General features: G+C 45.4%; 4 protein-coding genes across 4 annotated transcripts; 3 read left to right on the top strand and 1 right to left on the bottom strand.

Annotated features, from left to right (window-relative positions):
* Window positions 1–939: 939 nt before the first annotated feature.
* On the bottom strand, window positions 940–3,211 carry PtA15_7A616 (uncharacterized protein; the record flags this gene model as incomplete). The annotated part of the gene is made up of 3 exons (XM_053171241.1): window positions 940–2,705; window positions 2,779–2,919; window positions 2,992–3,211. 3 exons carry the CDS (start codon window positions 3,209–3,211, stop codon window positions 940–942), a joined length of 2,127 nt encoding a protein of 708 aa, XP_053022442.1.
* Window positions 3,212–3,797: 586 nt separating this feature from the next.
* On the top strand, window positions 3,798–4,795 carry PtA15_7A615 (uncharacterized protein; the record flags this gene model as incomplete). The annotated part of the gene is made up of 3 exons (XM_053171240.1): window positions 3,798–4,193; window positions 4,264–4,285; window positions 4,359–4,795. 3 exons carry the CDS (start codon window positions 3,798–3,800, stop codon window positions 4,793–4,795), a joined length of 855 nt encoding a protein of 284 aa, XP_053022441.1.
* Window positions 4,796–14,271: 9,476 nt separating this feature from the next.
* PtA15_7A614 (uncharacterized protein) lies at window positions 14,272–17,280 on the top strand (the record flags this gene model as incomplete). Its single annotated transcript, XM_053171239.1, has 5 exons — window positions 14,272–14,292; window positions 15,612–15,771; window positions 15,833–15,931; window positions 17,004–17,080; window positions 17,122–17,280. The coding sequence occupies 5 exons, from the start codon at window positions 14,272–14,274 to the stop codon at window positions 17,278–17,280; spliced, it is 516 nt and encodes a 171-aa protein (XP_053022440.1).
* Window positions 17,281–22,163: 4,883 nt separating this feature from the next.
* On the top strand, window positions 22,164–22,529 carry PtA15_7A613 (uncharacterized protein; the record flags this gene model as incomplete). The annotated part of the gene is given in 2 exon segments (XM_053171238.1): window positions 22,164–22,186; window positions 22,202–22,529. The coding sequence occupies 2 exon segments, from the start codon at window positions 22,164–22,166 to the stop codon at window positions 22,527–22,529; spliced, it is 351 nt and encodes a 116-aa protein (XP_053022439.1).
* Window positions 22,530–26,923: the final 4,394 nt, after the last annotated feature.

Below are 26,923 nucleotides of genomic sequence, written 5' to 3'. Positions count from 1 at the left end.
CAGAGTTAGCTTCACGCTGAAGTTACATCAGCAAATCAATTGATATGTACATTGAGCTAGACCTCTAGCCCTTTCTGTGTATGCTACAAACCTGTTGTACAGGTTTTACACGTAGTGGGCTACAAGGAGCCAACAGTGACTGAATGGATACCTCATCCATTCTGCTCACCACTCACTTGCCTCTCAAGTATAGTCCCATCTCCTTTTCTTTCTGATTGTTCCTCTTCCTGATATCCTGTATCTTACTGATGCAATCAATCATCCATTCTGCTCACCACTTGGCACTCATTTGCCCCTCAGTCTTAGACTCCTTGTCTTGCTCATCATGATACAGAGTGATCCTCCCATCTGAAGATGTGAACCAACAGAGTGAGTACTGTAAGTTGATAAGCAATGAGTCTCATCTGTACCTTTGCTGAATTAAAACTGGCTATGGAGCCAAAACATTATGCGGCTTGCACTTCTGAACCTTCAACAAACTTGACATCTTGCTTTTCCAATTTGTAGAAAACAGAGCCAGAGGGAAAAAAAAGCAAGATTTAGCATCACTTGGATGACAAGGACAAATAATTCATATCATTTGAAGGTAGAGCATCTAGGTGAACAGTCTTGTACAACAAATGCATAAAGCTCTACATGAAACGACATGCTATGTCAATGAAATCAAAACACATGTCTTTGGGTGAATATACGAGAAAACAAATTCAAGAAAACAAAGTATTAATGAATGAAGGGGAAGGAAAAGTGGGACAGGTCTACTACTATCGAGAGAGTGGAGTGACTTGTTTACATGTTTAGAGTCTTCATTTCGTTTATCCAAAAGTATCTTGAGCCCGACTAAGAAAGTAAAGAACACTGCAGACAATTTAATTAATACACTGATGAACAAGATGAAAGGTATGAAACAAGGGTTTCTCACCTTATCGAAACATGTTGAGATCATTTGGAATCCTGTTTGGAATCAACCACCACTTCGGTTTCACAGTCACTCAGGTGCCGGGGCCGCAAAGAAAAAAAGTCGCAGCTGAGCCTCAAATGGGGCAAAAAGGTTGGGGGCGCATTTGGTGCTTCGTCCAGACTGTCGATTTTGGAGCTCAATGTGAGTTTCAATGTTCCACCCTTGGATGCATCAGATGCTTTCAATAAAGCTTCGAACTTGTCCTGTTTAGAGGCGATGATGTCTGGGTCACGTTGTTCGGCAAATGGTTTGTTCTTCGACGACTGAGATAATCGTCTGACAAATTCGGTAGCCCTGGTAGTTGGTACGGCTGTAGAAGGGCGACTGGATGTGCCGGCTTTCTTGAATCGAGTTTCTCGTGGGGGGGAAGCGACCGGTTTGAATACGGGTCGAAGAGGGCTTTCGGATCCAGCCTTTTCTGCTTGATTGGCGAGACGCCTGTTGGCATTCGTTACTGTCTCTGCAGACCTAACGTGGACGTCAGATTGAAGAAGACCATCTCGTTGGACATGTTCCAGAGTGGAAGAACGAGACCGTTGAGATGCTTTCGATAGTATTTTATCCTTGAGGGTCATTTCTATCGATGACCTCGTTGAGGGATATTCGGAGGGTTCTTTGCTGTGTGATGGATCTTTTTCGATTGTCAATTCAGTCGAAACTGGTGATTTGAAGAGGGATTCGCCGTGAACTGCCATAATATCGAGCATGTCGCGCTGGTAGGGTGAGAGAGGTTGCATGGTCGCTTCAATTTTAAATGGTTTCTCGATACCAACGAAGTGAATGGCGCGACAGCGTTCGTCGGAGGTGGATGCAATGCTATTGTTACCCGATCGGGACTGTTGGCCGAAGGATGGAAAAGAGCTTAGCTTTGCGGAGGACCACGACATAGATGGTGACGCGTGCTTGGTTGAGGAAAGTGATTCCAGATGCTCCTGCTTGGTCAAAGAACGAACATGCGATTGGCGGTGAGTATTCATCTGATTGGTTTGGGTTTCAAACATATGACGTTGTGGCTCGCTTGCCGGGCGAGAGCTTGATAAAGTTTGGGAGCTGAAAACTTCAGGGGAGCGACAAATTGAAGTGAAGCTGAAATGGGATCCACTTGACGAGTGGGAGGTTAGAGGCCGTGGTGAAGAATGAGTGGCGGAGCCCATTTCAGGCCGCCCTGCAGATGGAAATCGGAATCCGTGGACAGATTCAAGATCATCAGACTCTTTGGGATAGCAAGGGTCTTGTATGATCTCATCTTCTTGTGCGGTCGCTGGGTAGTGATATTCTGAAGGTGATGGCTGCGAAGTTCGGAACCCTGCAGGGTAAGGCAGCGTATATGTCTGGGGAAATTGCGCTCTTTCACTATGCGGTCGCCGTGTTGAAGGACTATGGTAACCAGCATATGATGAGGTGGCAGCTGGCGAGCTGCAAGCCTCTGGACAACAAGTTTTAGCGTTGTCATCTGGAACCTGTTTCCCGCCTAAAGTAGTAATGCAACTGAGAACAGAGGATTCCATCGATAGTTTGGGTAGGAAGCATGCGGCCGAAAGCATCTCTGAGTTTTCATCCGTTTCTTGATTGTGATTTAGGTCACGGATTGGCTTAAGGCATGACAATGACCGGGCGCGACCTCCTGATCTTTGCTCATGGGGCTGAGAAGATGGAGGGGCTGTCAGCTTAGCCCTGGGGTATCTGAGAGGTATTCTGATTAATTTCGAGGGTGTGAGAGGCTCTAGGGCTCTTGGCGAGTCGTCGGCTAACGGATGAAAAAAAAACGCATGGCAGTCAGTACCGCGAAATGATTAGACTACAGGAGGATGTCGGCTTGCCAGAGTCTTCTCGCCGGGTGTGTTTGGCGACCTCCTTGAGCTTTACTAGTCCCTTCCTCTGGATAACGGGCAAAGAAAGGTTACTGAAATTTCGGCTTTGACCGGGACCACGTTGAGAACGTGATGATTGAGAGGAGATATCTGTTGCGGGGTTATGGTCGAGTGAGAAAAGCTCCTTGCCGCCACTGGAAGCGGAGGATGGATTAAACTTGCCCTGATGTCGAACACTTGATCCCACAGTACTTGCCGCTGAGGAAATGGGAAGACGAGGTTTGCATTCTGAAGTCTCTAGCCAGACCGCCGCGAGCCGTTCCGGATTTTCCGAGAGAGGATCAGTCTTGTATGAATCCCACCTGCCGCAATTTAGCGACGAGCTATCCTCGTTAGATCTTTGGTGGCGTGCGCTGAAACCCAAAAGACGGAAAATCGACATGTTGCATGAGTCCTGCGAGGCGGCTAACAGGAGAATATCCCGCTGTAATTGCTTCGAATGCCACCGTTGCTCAAGGAGAGATGGAGGAACACTGCCCGATCCTATATATCAAGTCTGTCACTGGTGAGACAAACCCACCGAAAGTGTGCTCTGGATAAGCACGGGCACCAGTCAAAAACAGCATTGAGGGGGTAACCGGTGAAGACGCTTACCAGAAAGAGGGATGGTTGCCCTCACAGATGGACGTAGTCTGGCCTGTGGCTCAGGCTTGGCTCTGTGGGAGGGAACAGGAGGAAAGAAGAAATGCGCGCCTGCGAGGGTTCTGGAAGAGGGGACGGCACCCACGGCGACTCACAGGTTGGTACAAGTGCTTCGTCCAGCCGCCCTGCCCACAGTGCCCACGCCCAGCGAGTCTCCGAGAGTCGGCACAGGTCATATTTACTCCCTCCCTGCCTTACATAAATTCACTTGAAGTATATTCACCGGCGAATATATTAGGCCGTCGGAATTCGGAGTATCATAGTTCATACATATTGTCAATTTTTCATCACGGCGCCACACAGATTTTTATGATCGCCGTGGGGTGATGATCAGGGGCGGTCGCTTTCCCATCACCAGAATGAGATCACGGCTCGGTTGGCAGCTTCCAGCGGGGAAGGACCCGGGCGCGGGCTTCCACGCACTTCGGGGCTCGGGTACCTACACTCGAAAAGGCTTGGCGGGGGTGGGGCCGAATCGCATTAGGGAATTTCGCGGGAAGCCAGCTGCTGAACATCAATCGAAACAAGAAAGGAAGAAAACAGAAAACGAGACGATGTTGAACCTTCAGTCAAGCCCGAACAGCCCAGGCCAGGAGGGACAGGGTACCAGCAAGTATCAATCGATGATCGCATTCGAACGGGCTACCGATTTCGACGACGATGAGGATGATCAAGCGGATCCCAACTCTTCCACCTGGGAGCTGTTTTCCCGGAAATTCAAAGTTGAGGGTCTTCAAATATTTTACAGCCGTGCATATATCTGATCTTCGCTCCCACCTTTCGCTTTGTCAGGAACAACCACTGGTCCCTCTTGGTGAGCAGACTTTATGTCCTCTAATCTTTGAACAGCAAGGAGAGTAACACCATTTTTTTCTTCCATTACTCAGGAGCCGGAGCTACGACGATAGCGTTATTAGGGGCTGGGCGAGCGATCCAACGGGGGGAGTCGAACAACTTCAACATCTGGTGTCGATACCGAGTCATTTTCCAAGGGTTGACGCTGCTCGCGGCCCTCGGTGGCTCACTCTACTACAACAAGGAGCGGAATGAACTCCAGCGGGTGAAGGAGGAAGAGCGAGAGAAGATGCGGATCTACCAGCGGGACCTCCGGATCCGTGCCCAGGAACGCGCCGGTCAAACCGACCATCTCCTCAAACCATCACCTGCCCCATCTAACTCCGATTCTGATCAGCTCTCGACTTCTCACAACTCTTTGTTTAACCACCAAAATAGCCAGATCCGCAAAGCCTTGCTTGACCGAAAACTCTCTGATCATAATAAGCAGCTCGATAGCTCATCTCCAATACCCTCTGATAAGAATTAAATCTTTGGTTTGCTGTAACATATATTATACATCTACATAGATATAGAAGTCATCCTTGTGAATCAACGCTTGTTTCCCTTTCCCTTGCATTATCAAATTCATCATGAGTGTCCTTAGGGAAAGTTGATATGATCATTTGGGAATGGAATCACCTTGGGATTGAACCAATTAACAGGATTGGAATGAAAAAATGGATTAATTAAAAATAAGCCTAGTTGCCAACTCACTAAGAAGAAAACACTTGGGAAGAGAGTGCAAATGACCAACATTGGGATGAAGAGAGACAATATAGACAGAAAATGCAGTTAGAGGAGAACTGGGACAGAGAGAAGTGCAGTGGAGGATGAGTAAGTGTCTGGTAAGAATTTGAGAAGGAGGATGGACCAAGTTGAACCTCCCCAGAGAAACAAGGAAGTTGAAATGGATTACCAGTTGTACATCCTTATTCAGTCCCTATATAGAGAGGCTGATGAGGGTGGAGTCCTTCCATCCAATTAGGGGGATGCAGTGACAAAGTTGTGGGTTTAGTCTGCCACTGGCTTGGTCTGCTTCAATGCCTGCAGGTCCCATTCCACTCTGGTTTTCTTTTCCCAGTCAAATTACATGGAAGCAAACTGCTCCTGAAATTACACATATGTGAACAGCTTGTTGGTGTCAGTGTTGGCGGGGGGGTTGGCTTGGAGGACCTTTGAAATCATTGGAGCCGCCCAGGTGCTAGCAGTCCGGGTTAGGTAGGACACTGCAAAATGATCTTGAATTGTTTTTCCAAGAACATGGTAGTGTTGACAGCAATGTAGAGCACTATTTGGGTGCTGTACGTCTCAGCCTTTGTTCCCAAGGTTCTGTCAAGCTTGTCAGGGACTCAAATCTTAGTTCCCTTTGCCAGTGGGGCTGGTGTTGCTGCCATTGCTTCCAGTTTCTCCTCATCTTTTCAGCATCAGGATTTCTCTTAGCCTTGTCTGCCTTCTTTGTCATGTCCTCCAGTTGCTTTTGGAGCTGTGCTGCTTCAGATACATCCATTGTGGCTGTGTGGGGTTCTGAGTTTAGAGGGGTTGAGGTCAGGATAATCGGTGAGAATACATGCCTAGGTGAACCACATTGATCTCATAAATTGGGAAAGATGCCAGGATCTAATCTAGCTGCAGAAAAAGGTAAGCAAAGCAAACCAGTGTCCGCAGTCTAAAACAGTGCAGCTGAGTTGAAAAGACTGGTTACATTCTATGAATTTATGCAGGTACAACGCAAGCCAGCAGGGAGATTAACAGGCTCAAAGATGATAGTAGCTCCAAGACACTCACCAAAAGGATCACAGCAAGCGGCTGGATTCCTAACCAAGATGTAGACAAGATAGAAGCTGATGCACCATCCCTTTCAGAAAAAGTTGATCAGGAAAATACCAAACCCAATTCTTCTCAAAGATCAGGAGAGAAGATTGGTGAGTTACTTCGTCCCTAGCTAGGCTTAGAAAAGAAGCAAAAGGCTGATGGGAGAAATGTTTTCTGTTGATACAGTCAACTTTTCTAAGCCTTTGCCGCTCCCCCCCCCCCCCCCCCCCCCCCCCCGCTCCCCTCACCTCCTCCAACTCAAAAACCTGTCAGATCCCCTCAACCCTACACACCTTCACCCTAAACACCCCACCAATACATTATTACATGAAGTAAACATAAAGACCCGCTGTGGTAGACGGAAAAGTGGAAAAATAAAAAGTTTTTCCTATGCCACACAATTACACATACTAGGCCTCAAGATACCACAAAATGGACCCCATAAATGGATTCTACGGCCAATCTCACCAGTGTGGAAGTTACACCTCATGGACACCTATCACACGGTCAGCCCCAGTAACCCAGCTGTAACCTGCCTCAACCCAAGTTTCACAGTAGTACACTTATTCATATCACAGGATACAAACATACATCTCCCTGTCAGGCTACACTCATTAAATATTAGCTAGATACACTAAGGATGGCAAAGAGGTACCCATTGGGTGGTACCCGGGACCCGCGGGCGGGTACTGCTCATACCACCCTAATACCTGCGGGGCGGTGCTGGGTATCTGATTTTACCCAAAAAAATGGTGGCACCTGGGTACCGCCTAGACATACCCGCTATCCCCATCCGGATCCCCTGCCCCCCAAGTGGACGTGAAGTCCGAGGTTGGAATTCATATCCCGCATTAACATCCATCCACCAACAAAACCACAATGGCCACCTGCAAGTGAAAAAAAAGGTCAAGGTTTTGAGTTGGATGGATCCTAGGGGCAGTGAGCTTCAGCAATTGGGTCCTGCGACTCAATGAGAGTTATGACGCGCATGAGCAGTTGTGACGTGGCAGCGCTACCAGGTGCGCCAACCACATGTACAAGATGTGGTTGGCGCGCCACCCTGAATGGGTTGGGCCAACCCATTTGGTTGCAGGTCAGGTTTGGGCACATTTTGAAAGAAATTCAAATTGACCAAGCCCAACGTAACCCAAATTGTAAAATTGTTGGGTTGGGTTTGGGCAGCCTATTTTTTAATAGGGTTGGCCCCAGACCCAAATACAATGCTTCCAACAGTGAAGTTGACGGTCATAGGCAAAGTTGGGTCTGCCCAAGACCCATTGAGTTTTTCCATGACCCAACCTGGAATGGCATTGGGTTGGGTTTGGGCACTGTTTTTTGGCCCGGAACCAACCTGTTTACACCCTGATCTTGAACTATTAATCTGTACTGGTCTGTGGCATGTATGTGACAGCTAGATACATAGGTGAAACCTTACTAAAGCTAATAACAATTGTAAGAGGGCACCAAAAATCCATGGAGGGGTCATGAGGACCCCTTCTATTGATTGATCACAAAAAAGTAAGAAAATTTGATTTCCTAAATTAAAAAACAAATAAAAATGGCAATTCCTGTGCACAACAAGTTTCCCTCCGTGCACAAAGTAAATTGGTAAAACTATTACAGAAAAAAAATCTAAAAAAAGGGTACACTTGGGAAACCATGTGCATTCCATAGCAGCTTTCAGGTTGCTGGGTGGTGAAACCATGTCTTTTTTCAGAAAAAAAGGATTTTTTTAGTAAGGCTCTGTATGAAGAAAGTCACTGTGCCTGAAGTATTTTTTTATCAGTGCCAATGGTGGGTTGCTACACTAAGCTATGCTAAACGGCCCCTGTATGCCAGTGTAGTGGCCTTTAGCATTTCCCGCTGCAGCCATAGTGTTAGCACACTGTTAGTGGTGCTACGGTGTAAGACTCAAAAGTGGTTGTGAAACACTTTTGCTGAATGGAGAAGGGGATAAAGGAGTTGCAAGCTCTGCCCTTCTATACTACCAGCTACAAGACCCACCAAGCTCAGCTTGGCAAGTTTTAATAAGGTGATAGGGGTTTAGAGATGGCCCCTGTGAACCCGGGGACCTGTTTGGATGCAGGTAACCGCCAGCTTTTTTGCCAAAAGTTTGACAGCCGCACTGCTGTGGTAGACAGAAAAGTGAAAAATCAAAAGTTTTTTCTATACTACATAGTTACTCACAATACGCCTCAAGATACCACCAAATGGACCTCAGAAATGGATTCTACGGCAAATTTTACCCTTAGTCACCACTGGAAGCGTCACTGGAACCCCGCTGGATTGGAATTTACACCCTCTTGGACCCTCATGGACACGGCCAGCCCCAGTCATCAACCTGTCACAACCCTCAAGTCCCATTTCCCAGGTATAAACATACTCAGACCCAGCCAAACACATACTCTTTTCTATCCCTCTTTTCTCCACTGCATATGCAGGGGACCAACCCCATTTCTAGCTAAAATCCCTCACATTTGTCTATATAAGGAGCTTTCTCCCCCCCCCCCCCCCAGTTGTTTTTCCCTCAGTTCAGTACCCACCAGTTATACAGATATCAGTGATCACCCATCAGTCTTTGACATCACCCTTACATTTATAACATACCATATCACCCCTCTTATCTGCAATAACCACTGAGCTCACTCTCATATTCTCATACTCTCATATCTCCTGGTTGCATATCACGCACCTGTCACGGGTTACCCAGTTCTTGGTTCAACTCCTGACTGAGACATATACCCTTCTCAGTCCAGACACTCTTCTCAACTTTTTATACCACCCTCTGGAAGACCTGTGTTCAACCCCCACCAGAAACATCAAGTCAACTTTCACCCTTTCCATCATCATAAACCCTCTCAACTCTCACATACCTGTCATCAAACAACTTCATCTGGAACTAGACCAGACCTATGACTTGATTAAAACTTGACAAGCTTAGCTTGGTGGGTCTTGTTATCTGATAGTATAGAAGGGCAGAGTTTGCACCTCCATCATCCCCTTCTCCATTCAGCAAAAGGGTTTCACAACCGCTTTTGAGTCTTACACCGCCTGGGGCAGTCAGAGCCGGTACCGGCGGGTACCTGCCCCTCAAAATTGAACAGAAGGATTCCTTCCAGTCAAAGAGGTTACAAAACCTTTTTGACCAGAGGGATTCCTTCAGGTCAAAGGGGTTCTGTAGCCTCTTTGACTGGAAGGAATCCTTCTGGTTGAAGGGGTTACAGAACCTCTTTGACTGGAAGGCCTTTGAAGAGGTTACGGCACCTCTTCAACTGGAAGGCCTTTGAAGAGGTTAAAAAACCTCTTTGACTGGAAAGGCCTTCCAGTAGAAGAGGTTCTGTAACCCCTTACCAGAAGGATTCACTTCCAGTCAATGGGGTTAAAGAACCCCTTTGACCGGGAGGAAGGCCTTCCCAGTCCTTCTGGTCGTTGTGGCAGCCGCCACCTGCCCAAACAAGAGCAGTTACTCGCTCAATTTCTCCCAGAAATCCAGCATCCACACCCAAACACGCACACACTGTGGAACTACTCAAAGGGGGGGATAGAGCTTGGAGGGGAAATAGACAACTACACTAGTAATAAAGTAGGTTGAAGCTATGGGTGCTGATGAGGCTGCCCTCCTATCTAATGCTGGAGTTGGTGAGAGTTACACTAAGAAAAAGAAGAAAGAAAAGTGTGTGGCTTGAGTTCTACACCACCGCTTGATTCTCAACTTTGAGTTGTGTTGGCGCACCCGCAGGGTCAAGGGAATGTCAGGTTTGACCTGCCTGCCGCAAATTTGACTGCAGAGGCAGGTCAACGCCGGGGATGGGTCAGATTGATGTTGGTCTGACCCATCCAACCCAGCTGTCAAGTCAGCATCAATGGTGCATTGCGCTGGCATGAAAGCAGGGTAAAGTTACTGCAATGGCTTTACCCAGCCAACCCCTTTTGGCCCTGCTGAGCAGGCCAATGGTACGGCTGGGTTGGGCCAACCTGACGGCCCCGTCGGCCTGACTGAGTGTCAGAAGAGCGTCTGACACGGCAAACCAGCCAACGGAGGCTTGCCAGCAGCAGCAAGCCAACACCATTGGCTGGTTGGGCCCGCGTCAAGCATTGGTCATGATTGGCTCGCTTTCCGGGTCAGAAAGCAATCATCGGATTGGTTATTTATTTATTTTTTTGAGTGAGGGTTCTATATGTGCTTTTGCTTTAGGAGAAAGGTAATGAGAGTTCCATTTTCCAAAAAAAAAGGGAACATGTCAAAAAATGGTTGTCAGCAGGAATACTGAACAAGAAAATGTGGGGGTTAGTTTAGCACACTTGATGACCAAACAAGAGGCCTTTAGTCTATTGGTGGGAGTACGACCCTGGTTGCTGGACCAGATGGCGTCTGATAGCTCTGTATTCAAGCCCAAGCTTGAGGCACTTTTTGCTCCAGCCAAGCCAGTGCAAATAGTACGCAGGCATTGCGTACTGCAATTTGTGTTGGTCAAGCCCGGCGCAATGCATTTTGTGTTGCGCTGGGCTTGCTTCAAGGATGTGCCAATGCACTTCCATCACGCAGGGCCTCTGTCAATGAAATGCCAACGGCAAACCTTGACGCAGGGCCTCCATCAAGGAAATGCCAACGGCGGCGCCAATTGCCCCCCGCGTAGAGAAATCACGTTGGCCACCAAATCAAATTGGTGGCATCAGGGGGGGGAGGGCGCCGGCACAATTCATTGCGTTGTTGCTGTGTTGACCGCGGTCCGTGGTGTACTAATCCTTAGTGAGGTCTAGAATAAGGAGTTTATGTATATCAATCAATGTCTACTTGGAATACCACAAGATTGAGGATGAGGTGAGGAGAAATGAGGGTTATGAGCAAAATATGCAAAGGATGAGAGGTTGAGAGCAAAGTATGCAATGGGGTTCAATTCTGAGTTCAATATGCGAGGTGATAGCAAAATATGCAAGTGATGATAGTCTAGTAAAGAGTACAATCAGAGGAGAAGGGTAAGAGCAAAATATGCAATTGATGACTACTTCTTTAATGAGGGAAAATTAATCTGGAAAATAGCATGAGGGGGAAGTACAGCAGCTGAGGAGAGTTTATAAGTGAAAGAAAACACAGGGGGGGTACAAGGATGAGCACAGACATAGGAATTCTGGCTATGGGAAGAAAAACTGTACAAATGGGGAAGGTTATTTGAACATAGTAACATCTTGTAATGATGAGCACTACTGAAAGAATTGAGCACAGATCCAATGATGCAATGTGTACAAATAGGGATAGTACATAATGAGCAATGTCTGTAAAGGGTTAAATATGTGAGAAAATAACTGTAAGCAACGGTGGGTAGTTAATTTACTTGACAATATCTGCGGGATTTTTGTAAAGTAACTACCCGCCGTTACTTTTTGCGCCGTTGTGAGAAAGAAAGCTGGTTAGCTGGTGAAGAATGTCCGCTGACCACCTTCTTCAAGAATATTGATGTCCGGGCTGTGTGATTGTCGGTAACTTGGCTCTGCACTGCTACTTTCCGCTAGCCTTCAGCGCTCCTCTACCAAGCCTGATCTATAGCTTAATAATCCGCAAGTGAATAAAGCTCCGCACTTCGTAAGCGCAAGAATCTGCAAGTAACTCTCCAATAAGAATAAGAACACAGATAGTCTCCCAATAACTCTCGTATGTCCGTAGTTGTAAGTACAATGATGAGTGAACTCGGTAATAATGATAGGATAAAGATCCTGCATGAGGCAAAGAGAGCAGAAAACCCTGAGCCACCCCCATCCTTCCCTCCACGCATGTCACCGTTCCCACCCAATCCCGCACTAGTCCTCCAGCCCCGCCCGCTATCCCGCTTGTCACTCTCCCAGACTCCGCTCCTCTCTGACGCTTGTCCTCCCACCGTCCTCTGTCTAGCCCCCGTCAGTTGTTCTCTTGCCACCGCCTTCACCCTGGTTCCACCCGCTGGTGGAACCCGCTCTGGCTGTCATGGCTCACCCGCTGACGCGCCGCTGCTACCAGTCCACGTGTGTAGTCCCACCGCAGTCCAGCCCTGTCTTTTCCGCTCCAATCCAAATACCCGATCCAAAATCCGCGATCCGTGCATTCCAATCCGCGCGTGACTTTCCGTAAGCTTTCCTAGTGTGCTTTCCTGACCTCATCCTCAGTGCTTATGTCACCAGAATGCACTCTGCCTGAGCGGCTTTGTGCATTCCCCGCCCGCGCTATCCCCGCGTGGACATTCTACCGCGCTTGCCTATATAAATCACCACACCGTTATCCTTAGCAGTAACGCGCAAACAGCAGCATCACGCGTAACGTAATGGGCCTCTTTTTTTGAGGCCTTTACCAGTAAAGTAACGCGTTATCCAGCGGATAACACGTTATTGAGCAATAAAAGGCCAAATTGGCCCTATTTTGGCCTTTTATTGCTCGTTATCTTGCCCAATGTCTGTCGCTACGCGCTCAGATATAGTAACGGCCGTCGCGAAAAAAAAAACTCTTGGTGTGATATCAACATTGCACTGCCGTTACTGGTAACAATAACGATAACGGCCAAAAAATGTTACGTTATTGTTACGTTACGCGTTGCTGTAGCGATAACTACCCACCGTTGCTGTAAGAGGAGAGTGCTGTGATGATTTAAGTAAGTTACTAATGAAATGAGTGTTGTAACTAATGAAGACTGTAGGTTTTCTGTATATCTTATATTCCTTATAACTATTGAACCATTGAAGATAAAGGGGTACTATGTATGAGTGACTATAGGTGAAATGAGGTGTAAAATTTGAATATGAAATAATAATGCAGTATTTGTAAAGGGTTATGGGGTAATAGGCAGTGTAATGATGAATATATGTAAAAAGAAGATAATAAAATACCACTTTTGGCTTGGGATGGAGCACCACAACGCTGGCGGGTACCTGCCAACCATGGAAGGGTACCTGCCAGCGGATAGCAGGTGCCCGCAATGGGTTTGTTGGGGCCATCTCTATAGGGGTTGAATGCTCAAGATGAGTTTGTTTGAGACACCATATAAAGAGTTGTTATTGATATGTAAGGGTGGTCATGAGTATGGTTGTAGGTTGTACAACGTGGTGAGTGAATCACTGGTGAGTAATAAACTGGGGAACAAAAATGGGGAGAGAGCTCCTTATATAGACAAATTTGAGGGATTTTAGCTCCAGGGCAGCCCCAGTGAGGGATTTTAGCTGGCCTGGGCTGTGTACAATTTATGCAAGGAGTGCATGCATGATGCAGGGAACAATGGAATGTGATTCAATAAAACCAAAAAAAAAGTGGAGGTGAAAGTTCTACAATGCAGAGAACAATGGCACAGACTGCAGGGGCAGTGCTGAATGATTTCATGCAGGTAGCAAACAAAGACAACCTAATATATGCAGTGGAGATATAATGGAGTAGGGAAAATTATGTGTATATTGGGGAAAGGTGACTTGAGGCGTGTGACAAGGGTTTGACTGGGTGCTACAGGTTGTCCAGAGGGTCTACTTCCAGCAGGGCCCCAGTTATGCTTCCAGAGGTGAATAAGGGTAAATTTGGCTGTGGAATCTGATTAAGAGGTCTTTTTGGTTGTATCTTGAAGCCTTCTATGGGTGAAATATACTTATGAGAGAAAATGTTTGATTTTTCCCATTTTGTGTACCACAACGGTAACACTACACTATGTTATGCCGCTTTTAGCCAGAAAAACACAGCATAGAGGGTTTAGTCAATGCTTTGTAGTGGTTAGAAATAGCTTGATTTTGCTAACAGCCAATAGGGAACCCTGTTAGTTTTCAGAATCAAGCTACCCTATGCTACACTATTGCTAATTATAGTGTAGCTGACCCAGCGTTGCCAGTGGGCAAAGTGTCAACAGGCTGCAATGTTGTGTTTTTGGTCTTTGTTCCTTTCCTTTTTCTGCTTCAAACCTTTCTCTCACCCTTTGCTTCTGTGACATCTTGTATGGTAGTTACCTGAGGCAGCAGAGATGTGGAAGGCCTTTCCTCATCCTTCCACAAACTCATCAACTCATTGTGTTCTGCTGTCTCAGGATGATTCATCTCATCATGTTGGGCCAAAGGAATCTCATGTGTTTAGGAAGATTTTTTTTTGTTGCAAAAGGTAAGTATGTATTTGTGAAAAAATGTGATTTTTAGATAAAGAAGAGGCTGGAAAGAATGTCACACCAGACCAAAAAGGTGGGGGCCCCTTTGTACATAAAAAGGCAATGTTTTCACATTGCCTATTTTTGGGGTCCGGCAACTGGTTGAAAGAACATAAAGGAGGAAAATAAGAAGTACAAAAAGGTTTAAAGAATGGTAAATAATATACAAAGAAAGGCAAAGGGAAAGAAAGGACAAGTAAAAGGAGAATAAATGGAAAGAAAAGAAAATGACAAGAAAAAAAGGGGGATCCAGGTTTTGATCTGTTTCTTTTCCACCTTTTCCAAAAGGGTGCTCAAACTTTTGCTGAACAATCTGCTGCAACTGCAGATGCACTGTTTGAAGATTCATTATCATTATTATACAATTACAATTCAGGATCAAAAAAAAGAAACACACTCTTCCACAACAGCACCAGGGTAGCAAAACAGGCCAGGTTAGAGAAATTGAAAATCAAAAAGAACATCCTATCTGCAAGAGGGGGAACCAAAGAAACATAATCAGAAAACATATTTTCAAATTACATTGAAATAATGTGAAAAGAAATTACTTACCAGGGTCGTGCTGGGACTGGGAGAGATGGTCAAAGTGAAAAATTGCTGCCTTTTTGATTGGGTCTTTGTTGAGCTGAGGAACCTTTTCTGCGGTAGGAGTCCGTTAGTACTTGTCAGTGTCTTTATATAAGAGGGATCGTAGAAATTAGAAATACGGACCAGGGAGAAGGTTGCTGAAAAAGGCCTGCTTCGGGTTGGCCAAGGTAGGGATGCTAATTGGGCGGGTTTGACCACGGGCCACCTACGGGCCACTTTTGCGCCAATTAAGATTTCAGGACAGAGACCAGTTAAGTAAAGCCCCGGGTGGTCAGAGGATTGGCCTCACCAAGGGGCCCGCTCAAATTATGTCTCAATAGCCTTGCCAGGGTGAAGCCGGGCAGCCCGATTGTCATCCCTAGGCCAAGGGGACCAGTTGCCAAGTGAATTCGTATGTATGGACAAGATGGAGAGGGAACCAGCATATGACTGGGCATCGGCCTTGTTCTCTCTCCCAGTTACTTGTCATGCCAGGGGCTGGCAGGGCCATCGAAGCGGTTGCTTGATGTCAAACCTCGATGACCATCTATAGCTTAGCCAGACTTCAAGTTCCGTTGGCTAGGCCACATGTACAGATGATGACCCGACTAGGCCAGCTCGCAAGCTACTCGGATTAAACCAGTCAAGGTTGGCACAAACTGTTTGCAGAAATGACACTTTTTTCATATGGGCATTTGGCGGTAGTGCTAAGTTCTTGGTTGTTCGGATTTGAGGTGCACTTGCGGGTGGCTGGGCTTGGTTGATGATGGCAGGGAAGTGGAACAGAACGACCTCGTCTTCACCAGTCGGATGGCCCAGCCTCAAAGCCAGCCCCACACAAATCGAGCCATCAACTCGAACGAGAACAGGAGAACGACGACGATGATCCACCTTCTCTCAGCCGCTGCGGTTCAGGAAGGCAGATTCTGGGTCTATCTGTCCCTGCGTAAACATCATCTTTTAGCGCGCTGTGCGTTTCAAACTGACATCCATTCACACCAAAACAGAAACCATCTATTCGGCCAATCGGCACATTCTCCACTTCCAACCGACCATTTACTCCTTACTAAGCCATCCCTCGCCGTACAACATTCACCTCTTAAACGGTGAGTAATTTCACATCGTTTTCTTCCCAAAGACTTTCAGAGAGCAATGATAATAATGTCCTTTCGGACCCCACAATTAACTTGTTCGCCGGCATTTCATTTCATTTTGGGTTGTTCGGCCGCACTGGCAATTCATAGGAGGAAATGTTTGAGCTGGAGATCCCAAGAAATCTTCTTCAGGTCCTTAAAGCTTGGCTTCAGTTTATCGGTCCGTCTACATTTATTAATGTAAAATATCAAGGATCGCCAAGTCCCTAATTTCTTTTGCATCGTGTATACTATTACTCATTTATAATTGGTTAAGTGATTTTTACAAATCATATTTTACAGGACATATGTGCCGTAAAAGCGGAGGTATGTAAAATTCTACGGAGGCATGGGGTTTATGTAATTTTACAACCCATAATGCTAATTTTGAGGGATGTAAATAAATGTGTTGTAAAATATAGTGTGTGAAATTGGCCCAGGAGGCCCTTCACATGATATTTACAAACCATACTTTGCATGTCTTGCACATGTAGGATGTGTAAGTACATAAGAAGCCTTAAATGTATATATTTACAAACCATAGTCTTGCAAGCGATGATGTCATGTAAAAGTATGTATGTAAAAAAGCTTTTGATAAGCGTGAGATAGAATTTTGCACCACATAATGCAGAAATTTGCAATTGATCAACAAGCAACAAGGATGAACATCCCGCCAACAACAAGATTCAACAATCACATCAAAACACGAATCAACAAACATATCAAAATAATGAAATCAGCGACTAGGCATGCAGCCTCCTCAACCTCGAAAAATCCTTCCCCCATTCAGTCGGAACCCACGAAATCTTTCCCTATTCACTCGAATTCCCACCGCCTGCCCATCCGACCTCCCAAGTGCCCGCAATGACGAAGATGACAAATTCGAAAAACAGGAATCAAACTAGTCCTTGACTCTTTCTCCCTCAATCTAGCCCGCTTAGCTCCCTCCCACCATCTAGTCCGAGACCAATCACCCCTCCCAACCCCATCAGCTCCATTGCTCCAATTGAATCTCTCATCCCACCGATAACTTCTGATTCCACAGAAGAAAATCCTACACCCGCGAAAACAGTCCCAGAACCCGCGAAAACAATCCCAGAAAGTCCTACACCGGCTAAAATCGTTTCCGCAGCCGAAAAATTGACTTTCTCTCCAACCACAAGAGCCATGCAGCCGCCCAAAAGGTTCCCCAAGCCGTCAAAAACCACGTTGAAGTTGAAGGTGTCACCGAAGCCCCCCAAGATCTCAAAATCTTCATCCTCATCCTCACAACACCGCTCAAAAAAATCGGCCCTTTCCACAATGTCCCAGAAGGAGGATGAAGATGAATACAGAATTACATCGTCTGATGATGCTGACAATGAATCTTGCAATCGTAATGTCAAGGACTTTGAGTCCGACTCCGATGACGATGCCGGTCCAAGCCCGCCAAAATCAAATCCAACCCGTCGACTTATTGTTGAGAGTGCAGCCGAGTCTGCCTCCATCCCCGATGATGCTGATTGCTCCAATTCCGAAAATGGTGCTTGCTCCGACTCCGATGATGCTGATCCAAAACCAAAACGCCAATCAAAAGAAAAAGAATGGTTTCTCCCCAACATGGACAAGCAATTCAAAACCTACATTGATCATGGATGTACCCTTGACAAGCAAGGATACCCAATCTATCCAAATGGCAGGACGACTTTTCTCCGGTTACCTGGAGAACAAATCACCAACTTTGGTACTGTCGGATATACGAAGACGTGCTCGGTCAATTATCGCCGCAATCGTACTTGGAAAGTCTCTCGATATTTCTGCCTAGGAGCTCTTGTGTGTGATAACCCATTGTGCAATTGGGCAGGAGCACCACCAACTGGAAAAGCAGGTAAAGAGAAGTTCAGCAGCAAGTAAGTATAGTTTGCAAACAAATTTTACATACCATTATCGCTTGCAAAATAATTTTTACAACCCATATTGCTCGCAAAATTAATTTACAACCGATAACTGATTCTGCCTTCATTTCATTTGTTCACAGGAAAATGAAATGCAAAGGCCTTGCAGGCAAATGCCAAGGAACTGTCATCCACAAAACCTGCCCGGACACGGTAGCGACTCGATTTGATCACCACCTCCCGACTGGATGGGGGCTCCTCAGACACAAGGGCACTCACCCTCATCCTTGGCCAGAGGCCAAAAAGCCCGATCGTATTGCAAAGGAAGAGTTGAAGGCGGAGATCAAAAAAAATCCCAAAGCGGGTGCTCTTAAGCTTAAGGTATGTCAATCAAATCTTATCTAAATTCATTTTGGAAAGCTCTAATCCTCTCCCCTTTCTTGTTTGGTAGATGGGGAAGGGGATCGATCCTGCATCTGGATTCAACAGTGTCGTATCGCTGCATCCGGCTTACATCAACAGGGATCGATTGGCTTATTACCGCCAAACTATACTCGCAGAGTTGGGGTTAGCCCCAGACAAACTTGGTGCTGGTGTTGGCGACAAATTCCTCTTGGACATGTTTGGATGGTCCGCGTAAGTAATTAGGCATTATTGATGTTTTAAATGGTTAATTTTTATCTGATAGACTTTCAATTTCTACATCTACAGGCGAGGAATGTGGATAATATCCTCATCGTTCATGCCACAGTCAGAACATTTTACGTTCCAAACAAAATGGATGTCGGATCGCTTACTGGCTTGCAATCAGCAAAATGAAGTCTACAAAGGCGGTCTTCTGTCGGATGTAACTTACCGATACTTCGAGAACGGATACTTGCTAACAACATCGATGTTTTGCGATGAACTCCAACGTTGGATTCCAATCCAACTGACTTGGATGCAGGGCCTAGGTGAAGAGTATTATAAGGATTGATCCACTTTGCCACATTATTCCGGCAATTCTTGTCCGCTTCTCTCACTCCAGCCGAACGGGATACACTCGTACGCCAAGTGGTAGACTTCTCAACCGCTCAAGTCAAAGGTTTTGTATCGGCATACATTGAAGTGTTTCGTCACGGGACTCGCAAGGAGGTTCAAGGCATGTTGAAAGGATGCCGGGAGCATTTCTGGCAATCAATTACGCGAGTCAAGCGGAATCGGGCGCTCATAACGGTAGATCAAGAGGTAAGTCTTCTTATTCATGTGTTTTGTAAAAGTACATTTGCAAATGTTATTGTTTTGCAAAATTACTTTGCAAAACAATATCATTTGCAAATGTACTTTTACAACTTTTGCAAAATTATTTTACAGCTCTTTCTACCGTCATTGAGCATACAGCTGATTTTTTTGTGGCCATATCTTATTAGGAGCCTTTCCGGAAGGCATGCATGGGTCTCCTGGACCGAGCCGAGCCAAATGGCCAAACTCACAAGGAGAAGGTTGACTTTATTCGTCAATGTTATCCAAAGGTTCGAAAGTGGCTTGATTGGTGGACTGTCTCAGATATTGAGGCCCTGTTGTTTCCTTCCCGAGAACCACGCCTTGAGGACACACCCGACGGACTTCCTGATACTACAAATGGCCAGGAGAGCTTGCATCGGACTTACTATTGTCTTAGGTCCGTTATTTCTTTACAAATCATATTGGAAAATTACAAATCATTCTGATAACACCTATTTCCTCTTTCCCTCCTGTAGTGAAGGAAGAAAATGCTTCATGGTTGGAATGATTGACCTTTACACTTTCGTCGACATGCTGGAAAACGACTGGAAAGCACTGATGAGCGGAATACCAATCAAATACGGCGACGATCTCAAGGATGTTGGCGCCAGCTTGGGGCTTGGCAAGAAGCGCAAGCGTGGTCAAGGGAAATTTGTAAACGATGGGAGACCACCAGACACTACTGACGAGCTTGTCGAGAAGAAACAGAAGAAAAATACCGGTCGGCCACCAAATGCAACCAACTTCAACAAAAATCTCTGGTCCGCCTATCCATCCTACCGCCGGGCCCCGCCCAACAAGCCCAAGCGCGCCAATCGCTGCTGGTTAGCTGCCGGATTGGAATCTCTTTTCGCCCTCTTCAACCCGTTATGGCTCCGCGGAATCAGTGGAAAGGGCAATGATCTTTTCTCCCACATTGCTCATCATTTCTCTTGTCAAACCACTGGCGAATTGAACGGCAGCAACACCATCCGATCAACTCTGACTCGCGGGCAAAACATGATCTTCGATATTTTGCGCGATAAGTATCCTGCCAAATTTATCCCGGGTGCCTTTGCATTGTGTGATTGATTCTTGGAGGTATTGTTGGATCCCAAGCTCCACAGGAAGCCTGAATACAAGCAGCTTTTTTCGATCAAAGAAGGACAAACGTTTACTTGTGAACTCCACCCTGATAGACAACAATTGCACCCCGATCGAGCGAGCAGAATGTACCATGTGCTAACTATCAAGCCTCGAATGTTCGACCAAAACAGTATACCTTACTCCGATTTTGCCAAGCTGATGGAGACTTGGCAAACAACTGGTTTGGTATCAATCTCTGGACTTGTGTGCAAAGAATGCACAAAAACCAAGATCTCTCCTAAACCTAAGCCGAAGCCAAAGAAGAAGGCAAAACTCCAAAAGATATCATCTTCAGACATTACTATTCTCCAGGACTATGGATTATCACAATCGTCTTGCCACTACATAGTTGACCGATTGAAGCTCGTTTTTGATAAGGACAATCCTCCTCCTCTTCATCTGAATTTCCACCTCGAGGCCACTGCCACTGGCTTCGGAAGCGACGCTCTCCAGGATGAATTCATGGGTACAACTAATTGGCCATTCAAGATGGAAGTAGGAGGTGCGACTTACACACTTATCTCTCGAGGCTACTGGGCCCATCACCATTACTGGTGTAAGGTCCTGCAAAGCGCAAACATCTCCGCTGAAAAGGGTAGCTTGACTGCTATTTGGCTACATAACAACGCCAAAAACAATGGGTTTGCTCAACAGATCAATTGGGTTCCGAGTTCGATTGCAGGTGCAGATCCACATACAAGCTGGCTTCTCTATTCTCGGGTCTGGACCCCTTTGGAGGAGGATTATGTTGATTGGGCGATTCAGAAGATAAAGGAAGACAATCCAGGGGCAAGTGGCGACATTCCATTCAAAGAATTGAAGTCTATCTTGAATGTCTCCCACACATCAACATCAATTTCACATCTGGTCCCAACAGAACCAAATAACACATTCACCACCTTGGGAAAAACCGGAAAAACAAAGAAAACCAAGAGCAATTCAGACAAAGACAACGATGGCAAGTCTGCGATTGCGAATATTGTAGAAGATATCCTAGAGGAAGAGGAATCTTTTTTTGCTAATCAGTTGGGTCAATCCGACCTTGTCAATCAGACTTTGGATCCTGCCCTCAATCAATCAGAAATTGTGGATCCTGGCCTCAATCGATCAGAAATTGCGAATGGATCCAAACATCACGATGAAACTCAAACTCAAGATGTCAAACCAGACACTCAAACTCAAGAAGTTCTGTCAAGGCCTTCACTTTGACTGAAGGTCATCCCTCCCGCTGAGCCAATACCAGCCAGGCGACGGTCTGGCAGGATCAAAAAAAATGATTTATGTCTTGTTTTTTTTTTTAATTCTTCCCCCCCTTTTCCTTTTTATCTGTTTCTTTGTTATTTTTCCATATTATGTGTACAGCACATAGCCAAAAATAAGCTTGATGTCAATTTAGGTGCTTAGGTTGACTGTATTGTGACAAGGGTTGCAAGCCATGGTTTGTAAATTTCTATTTTTTAGGTCTGTGTTGTGGTTTTGCAAAACATTTTTTGCAAACTATAATGAGCTGTGGCTGAATGGTTTGCAAAATTGCTTGAAAGTGTGTCAAAGTAATGTTTTACAGATTATATTTCTTGCAACCCATATAGTGCGTAAATTATGTGTTGTAAAATTGAATTAAACCGGCCCTGAGTTGTATTTTGCAAGCGTAATCTTGCATACTTTCTGTTTTGCATTACATTTTTTTGGAGGGTGAGTTGTAAAAATGCATAAAAAGCACCTTTTGTGCATTTTTACAACCCATTTTGTTTGCAAACCATATGTCTTGTAAAATATGGTTTGTAAAATTACAGCGACCCATTTATAATTGTCTTTTATATCGTTATAGGGAGTCCGATTATTTTCTTCAAAGTGTTGAATCAGCTGTTGGTGTCTCAAACAATCTTCCAAACCCTTGGCAAAGGTGCGTAACACGAACCATAAATGCCTCGTCTGAACTCGACATGAGTACCCAAGCCCATTCGCTGTCTATATTTTTCAGTGGTTTGAACAACCTTACCGATATGGTCACTGGGATGGAACTTGATATTGATCACGACAATCCTCATTGGCCTATTTATAATCAAACGAGCCATTCTAACTTACTTGTATACCAAGACGACTGGGTGTACACTCGAGACGACTGGTCTGGAGGGTGGGCGGAGGATGTGCAGGAAAGGGGGTGGATGAGACGGTGTTCGGACCGGATCTTGATGGCTATCGACGCCTTCCTGCTCATCGGCACGGTGCTTTTACCCTTGTTGATCGGATACATGTTGCCCGTTGATGGGGAAGATCCAGACCCTGAATGGTGGATCGAGTTTTCATAAACTCGCTCGTACTGGTTTTGCTTCTTCTTCGTACCTAGTATGTCTTTTCCCTCTCTTGGAAACTTTTTCTTTTGATGCAGTTGATTTGATTCTTTACATCATTTTGATTGCCTCGCTTCGTCTTCAAACCCCTCAAATCTCGACCTACCCGAGGCTAATGGTACCTGTTTAACTTTGCCCGATTGGGCGAGTCTCTGAATCCTTCATTCCATCGATGATTGCTTTAATAACCCTCAATAAGAAAACTTAATAAGGCCCCGTTTGGCAGCAGTGATGTTATGTAATAACTACTGCTTTTCTATAACCGGGCCTCACCGAGGCCCAAATCATATCACTCGCGCGTTTGGCAAATTTGAGAAGTGATGAAGGTCATCACGACTTTCGTCATCACCGCTCATCATCCCCGCCATTTCCCACATCCTGGGGGTGTATTTGGGATGATAACGGCACACTTACACAACACATCCCCAACCATACCCTCCCACCAGTACATTTGTTCCGGTACTCCCCTCGATGGCCGGTACAGACTTTGTACCGGCCATCGAACTTAGTCCACACTCCACTCCCATTGATTCCAACACACCTGCTCATCAAGAGAATATGCCCCCTGCAAGGTTGGATCTACCAACCATCCTCGTTAGCGACCAACTGTGTCGGCCATTATCGGGAGTGGATGATCCCTTGATGACCGATACAGTCATTCATCAAAGGGAGATGACCTCGTATTCCCTTTGGTGACCAATTCTATCGTTCATCAAAGAGTCTACATGTATGTATATGTACTCCCTGATCTCGATGAACGATCAAGTTGGTCATCGAAACGACCTTGAACTCGCCTCGATGAGCATTTCTACCGGCCATCAAATACACAATCCAATGGCCGGTATGTATCGGCCATGCAGCTTGTTATGTAGATCAAAGTACATGACTCGAGTGTCTGCCAAACACTTGAGTTATGTAGAAATATATGAAATACACAAGTGATGTGTATCACATTAGGTAAGTGCATGTCATCACATGACATTACTGCTGCCAAACGGGGCCTAAGAATTTTCCGTTGCGAATAGGTGGCTTCCTTTCGTGTTACTTGAAGGTTTTTAGTCGGCATGTGATTTGTGAACCACAAGAAAGAATCCAGACCTTTCACCAACACATAATCCAACTTGCATCTTCAGAAGAAGAAAAAACATCCCGCAGTATGGGCTGGCGGGACGTTTGACTTAGGCCCTGTTTGGAGCCAATATGATCCGGGCAATATATGAGTTTTTTTGCCTGACATCCTATGTGACATCTGATCAGGTCCGCCAAAACTTGATCAGATGTCACAAACTCCAGATTATATTGCGCAATTATATTGGCTCCAAACGGGGCCTTAGAGAATGATTCCATGCATAGAAACTGGCGATCCTATAGATTTTAGCCTGACCCAAATCTAAGATGTAGGAAACTTGGCAGTTACATTTGTGTCTGAAGTGAGGATCAGGTACTTTGATGGCTCAGCAGCTCTCGGGAGATGGCACTCTATAGACCACCGACCCTCCCGGTCTGATAGAAGAAGTTGATCAGGAAAAACCAAACCCAATTCTTCTCAAAGATCAGGAGAGAAGATTGTTGAGTTACTGTGTCCCTAGCTAGGCTTAGAAATAAGCAAAAGGCTGATAGGAGAAATGTTTTCTGTTGATACAAAAAACTTTGCTAGACCCCTGCACCATTTTTCCAAAGCCCTGTAAGTTAGATAAAAGATGCAGTAGGCTTGTATCCAAGTAAGGACCTAAGAGTATAAATAACAGTTGTAAGACATTGAGCTGATCATTCTATGATGATAAAGAGTCATCTCATCAACCAATGAATAAGTTCTAAGTCCATTTTCTTTCATTATCATCAATCAAAATAGAGAGCGGACTCTTGCCTGCTCTGGTATTTTTGCCTTTGTGCATATACACTGCCAGCATATTTGGCTGGGATGAAGTCATCCCAGTTTAACTGGGATGCACTCAACCAATTTAACCACAAATCTTATAATTTTTAGTTATTTGGTGCATGGTAAACAAAAGTTATGAATATGCCGGATAAGTACCTTAGTAGGAGATATGACCAAAAGCCCCCACCCCCTCAAAATTAACCTCTGTTAGTGGGTTACTGCCTAGAAGCTAACCATTATTCAATAATTTATTCAAATCAGTGCTGTGAAATTTTGGGGCATTTTGGGGCATTTTGGGGCACCGTGGCTAAGGTTTGGTAGTCTTCCTTGGTAGGAAATCCGCCAAATCAGACCCACAGTAGCACACACCTTTCCTGGGATGAGATAATGACGCGCAGCTCACCATGTTCCCTTTAAAGGGTCTTCTGCACGCTGTAAAAATTTGGGGGGGGGGGGGGGGGGGGCTTGGGCGCCGCAGTGGGGAGATATATATTTTTCTTTATTTTCCCCATTTTTTGTATAATTAAATTTTTGACTCCCACTCTTGACAGCGGAATTTGTATTCCAACTCCCAAAAAAACCCCGGACCAATTTTGGGTCCTGGCGACCCGCAGCGGATGTCAATTGGCGGTCCTCAGGACGTCAGCAACATTTGGGAGTTGGAAATTGAATTTTTGGGAGTCAATTTCCAACCCCCAAAGGCATATATGACATATATAATAGACAGACCATACAGTGAGGGGGCAAAATAAGTGTATGATGTTTTTTGCTCTGATGACTAGTTTATTGAGGAGGCTAAAATAGGTGGAGAAGGTGGATTGAGAAAAGAAAGGGACTTTAGGGACAAGTGGAAAGACAGAATTCCAACGGAAGAAATCACTTTCTTGGACTGGCTCAAGAAGATGAAAGTAGAAGAACCATGTTTTTATGACGTATGTAATAGCTGCTAATTTCCATAGACTAAAGAAAACCGGTTTGGATTGTGGATGTGATGAATCATGTTTAGGCAGGTAGGCTCAAACAAGATAATGATTTCCATTCCTCAGAGGGTGAGGTTTCTTGACCAAGATTGCCCTTATTATGACGGGATCAAACAGGGCCTAGAAGCTATACGTATTCAATCTACAGGTCTATGACATGTGTCACAGTCAACCACTATCACCATGTTGTTCCGCAGAATCCAAGCGGAAGGTGCTAGAGTGGAATAACAATAAAGCAATCAGGGGGCAAGTAGATTAAGGGAGAGAGGGCTTGGGTGAAGAGACATACTTCCATCAATGACAATAGCTCTGTGTCTACTTATATTTGCAACCCTACTTCCCTACAAAAAATAGATGCACGAGTTGTTGCTGGTTGTTGTGCAAGGATTCATGCATCAAGGAATCGGGGTAGGTTGCGCCCCGCTTCCATCAATGACAATAGCTCTGTGTCTACTTATATTTGCAACCCTACTTCCCTACAAAAAATAGATGCACGAGTTGTTGCTGGTTGTTGTGCAAGGATTCATGCATCAAGGAATCGGGGTTGGTTGCGCCCCGAAAAGATGGTACACCTTGAGCTGCCAAAGTCCCTCTCTCACGACATCTCCCCAGCCCTCAGGAAGTGGCAGCTCATCATCCACACTTCTCATCCTCAACTGAAAAAGGCGAGAAACGGGAGAGATTTTTTTTTGAAGTAGATTCGTATATTATAATGTATATGAGATCGATCAGCAGGATGACAAGAGATCAAAAAAAGAGGAACCGGATTCAGACGTGGTGGAAGACAGCGTACGACAGAAAAGGAACAGGATGGCTCATAAAAGAGGTAGGAAACAGTCCCCGAGAGAGGAGTCACAAGCCTGAAAGAAAAAGATTGGAAGAGCATTTCGTTCGTGTGTGTTTGTGAGGTTTCAGGCGGCTGTTATATATGTGTGTGGGGTGTATAAAGAGGATTGAGAGGAGACAGCAGACGAGAAACGGTCGGTCCAAAAAAGATGAGAACGAAATTGAAGGGTGTTTGGTTTTAAGGTGCGCATATGTATGACGAGGGAAAGAAAAAAAAAAACAAAGAGGAACAAAAAACAAGGATAATAATAGTCGCAACAAAAAGGATTGATCGGTTCTTGGAACGAGAGTCCAAGAGCCCGGTCGAGTGGAATCATTATCCCCGTCGTGTCAACACAAAGCCACCAAAAAACAACAAACATAACAAACAACTAGATCTGTGGGGTGGGGGTGGGAGTAGCAAAGCAGCAGCACACAAAAACGTAGGGTCAGGGCCGGTCTCTGTCGGGTCAAAAATAAAGTCTTTGTTTAGTGGGAGTGTCGGGAAGAAGCAGCAGCATGTCACATCAGACGGGGAGCGGGGGGAAATAATAAAGAACCAAAAAAAAGATAATGAGGATAAAAAAACGGAAAGAGGATCATCTTTTTCTTTTTTTATCAATTATATATTTTCACAATACCGAGCTCGAGTGGGGAAAAAAGGCATC

This window comes from Puccinia triticina, chromosome 7A (assembly GCF_026914185.1).
Source record: "Puccinia triticina chromosome 7A, complete sequence".
Classification (NCBI taxonomy): Eukaryota; Fungi; Basidiomycota; class Pucciniomycetes; order Pucciniales; family Pucciniaceae; genus Puccinia; species Puccinia triticina.
This window is presented reverse-complemented; position numbering and strand designations above follow the sequence as displayed.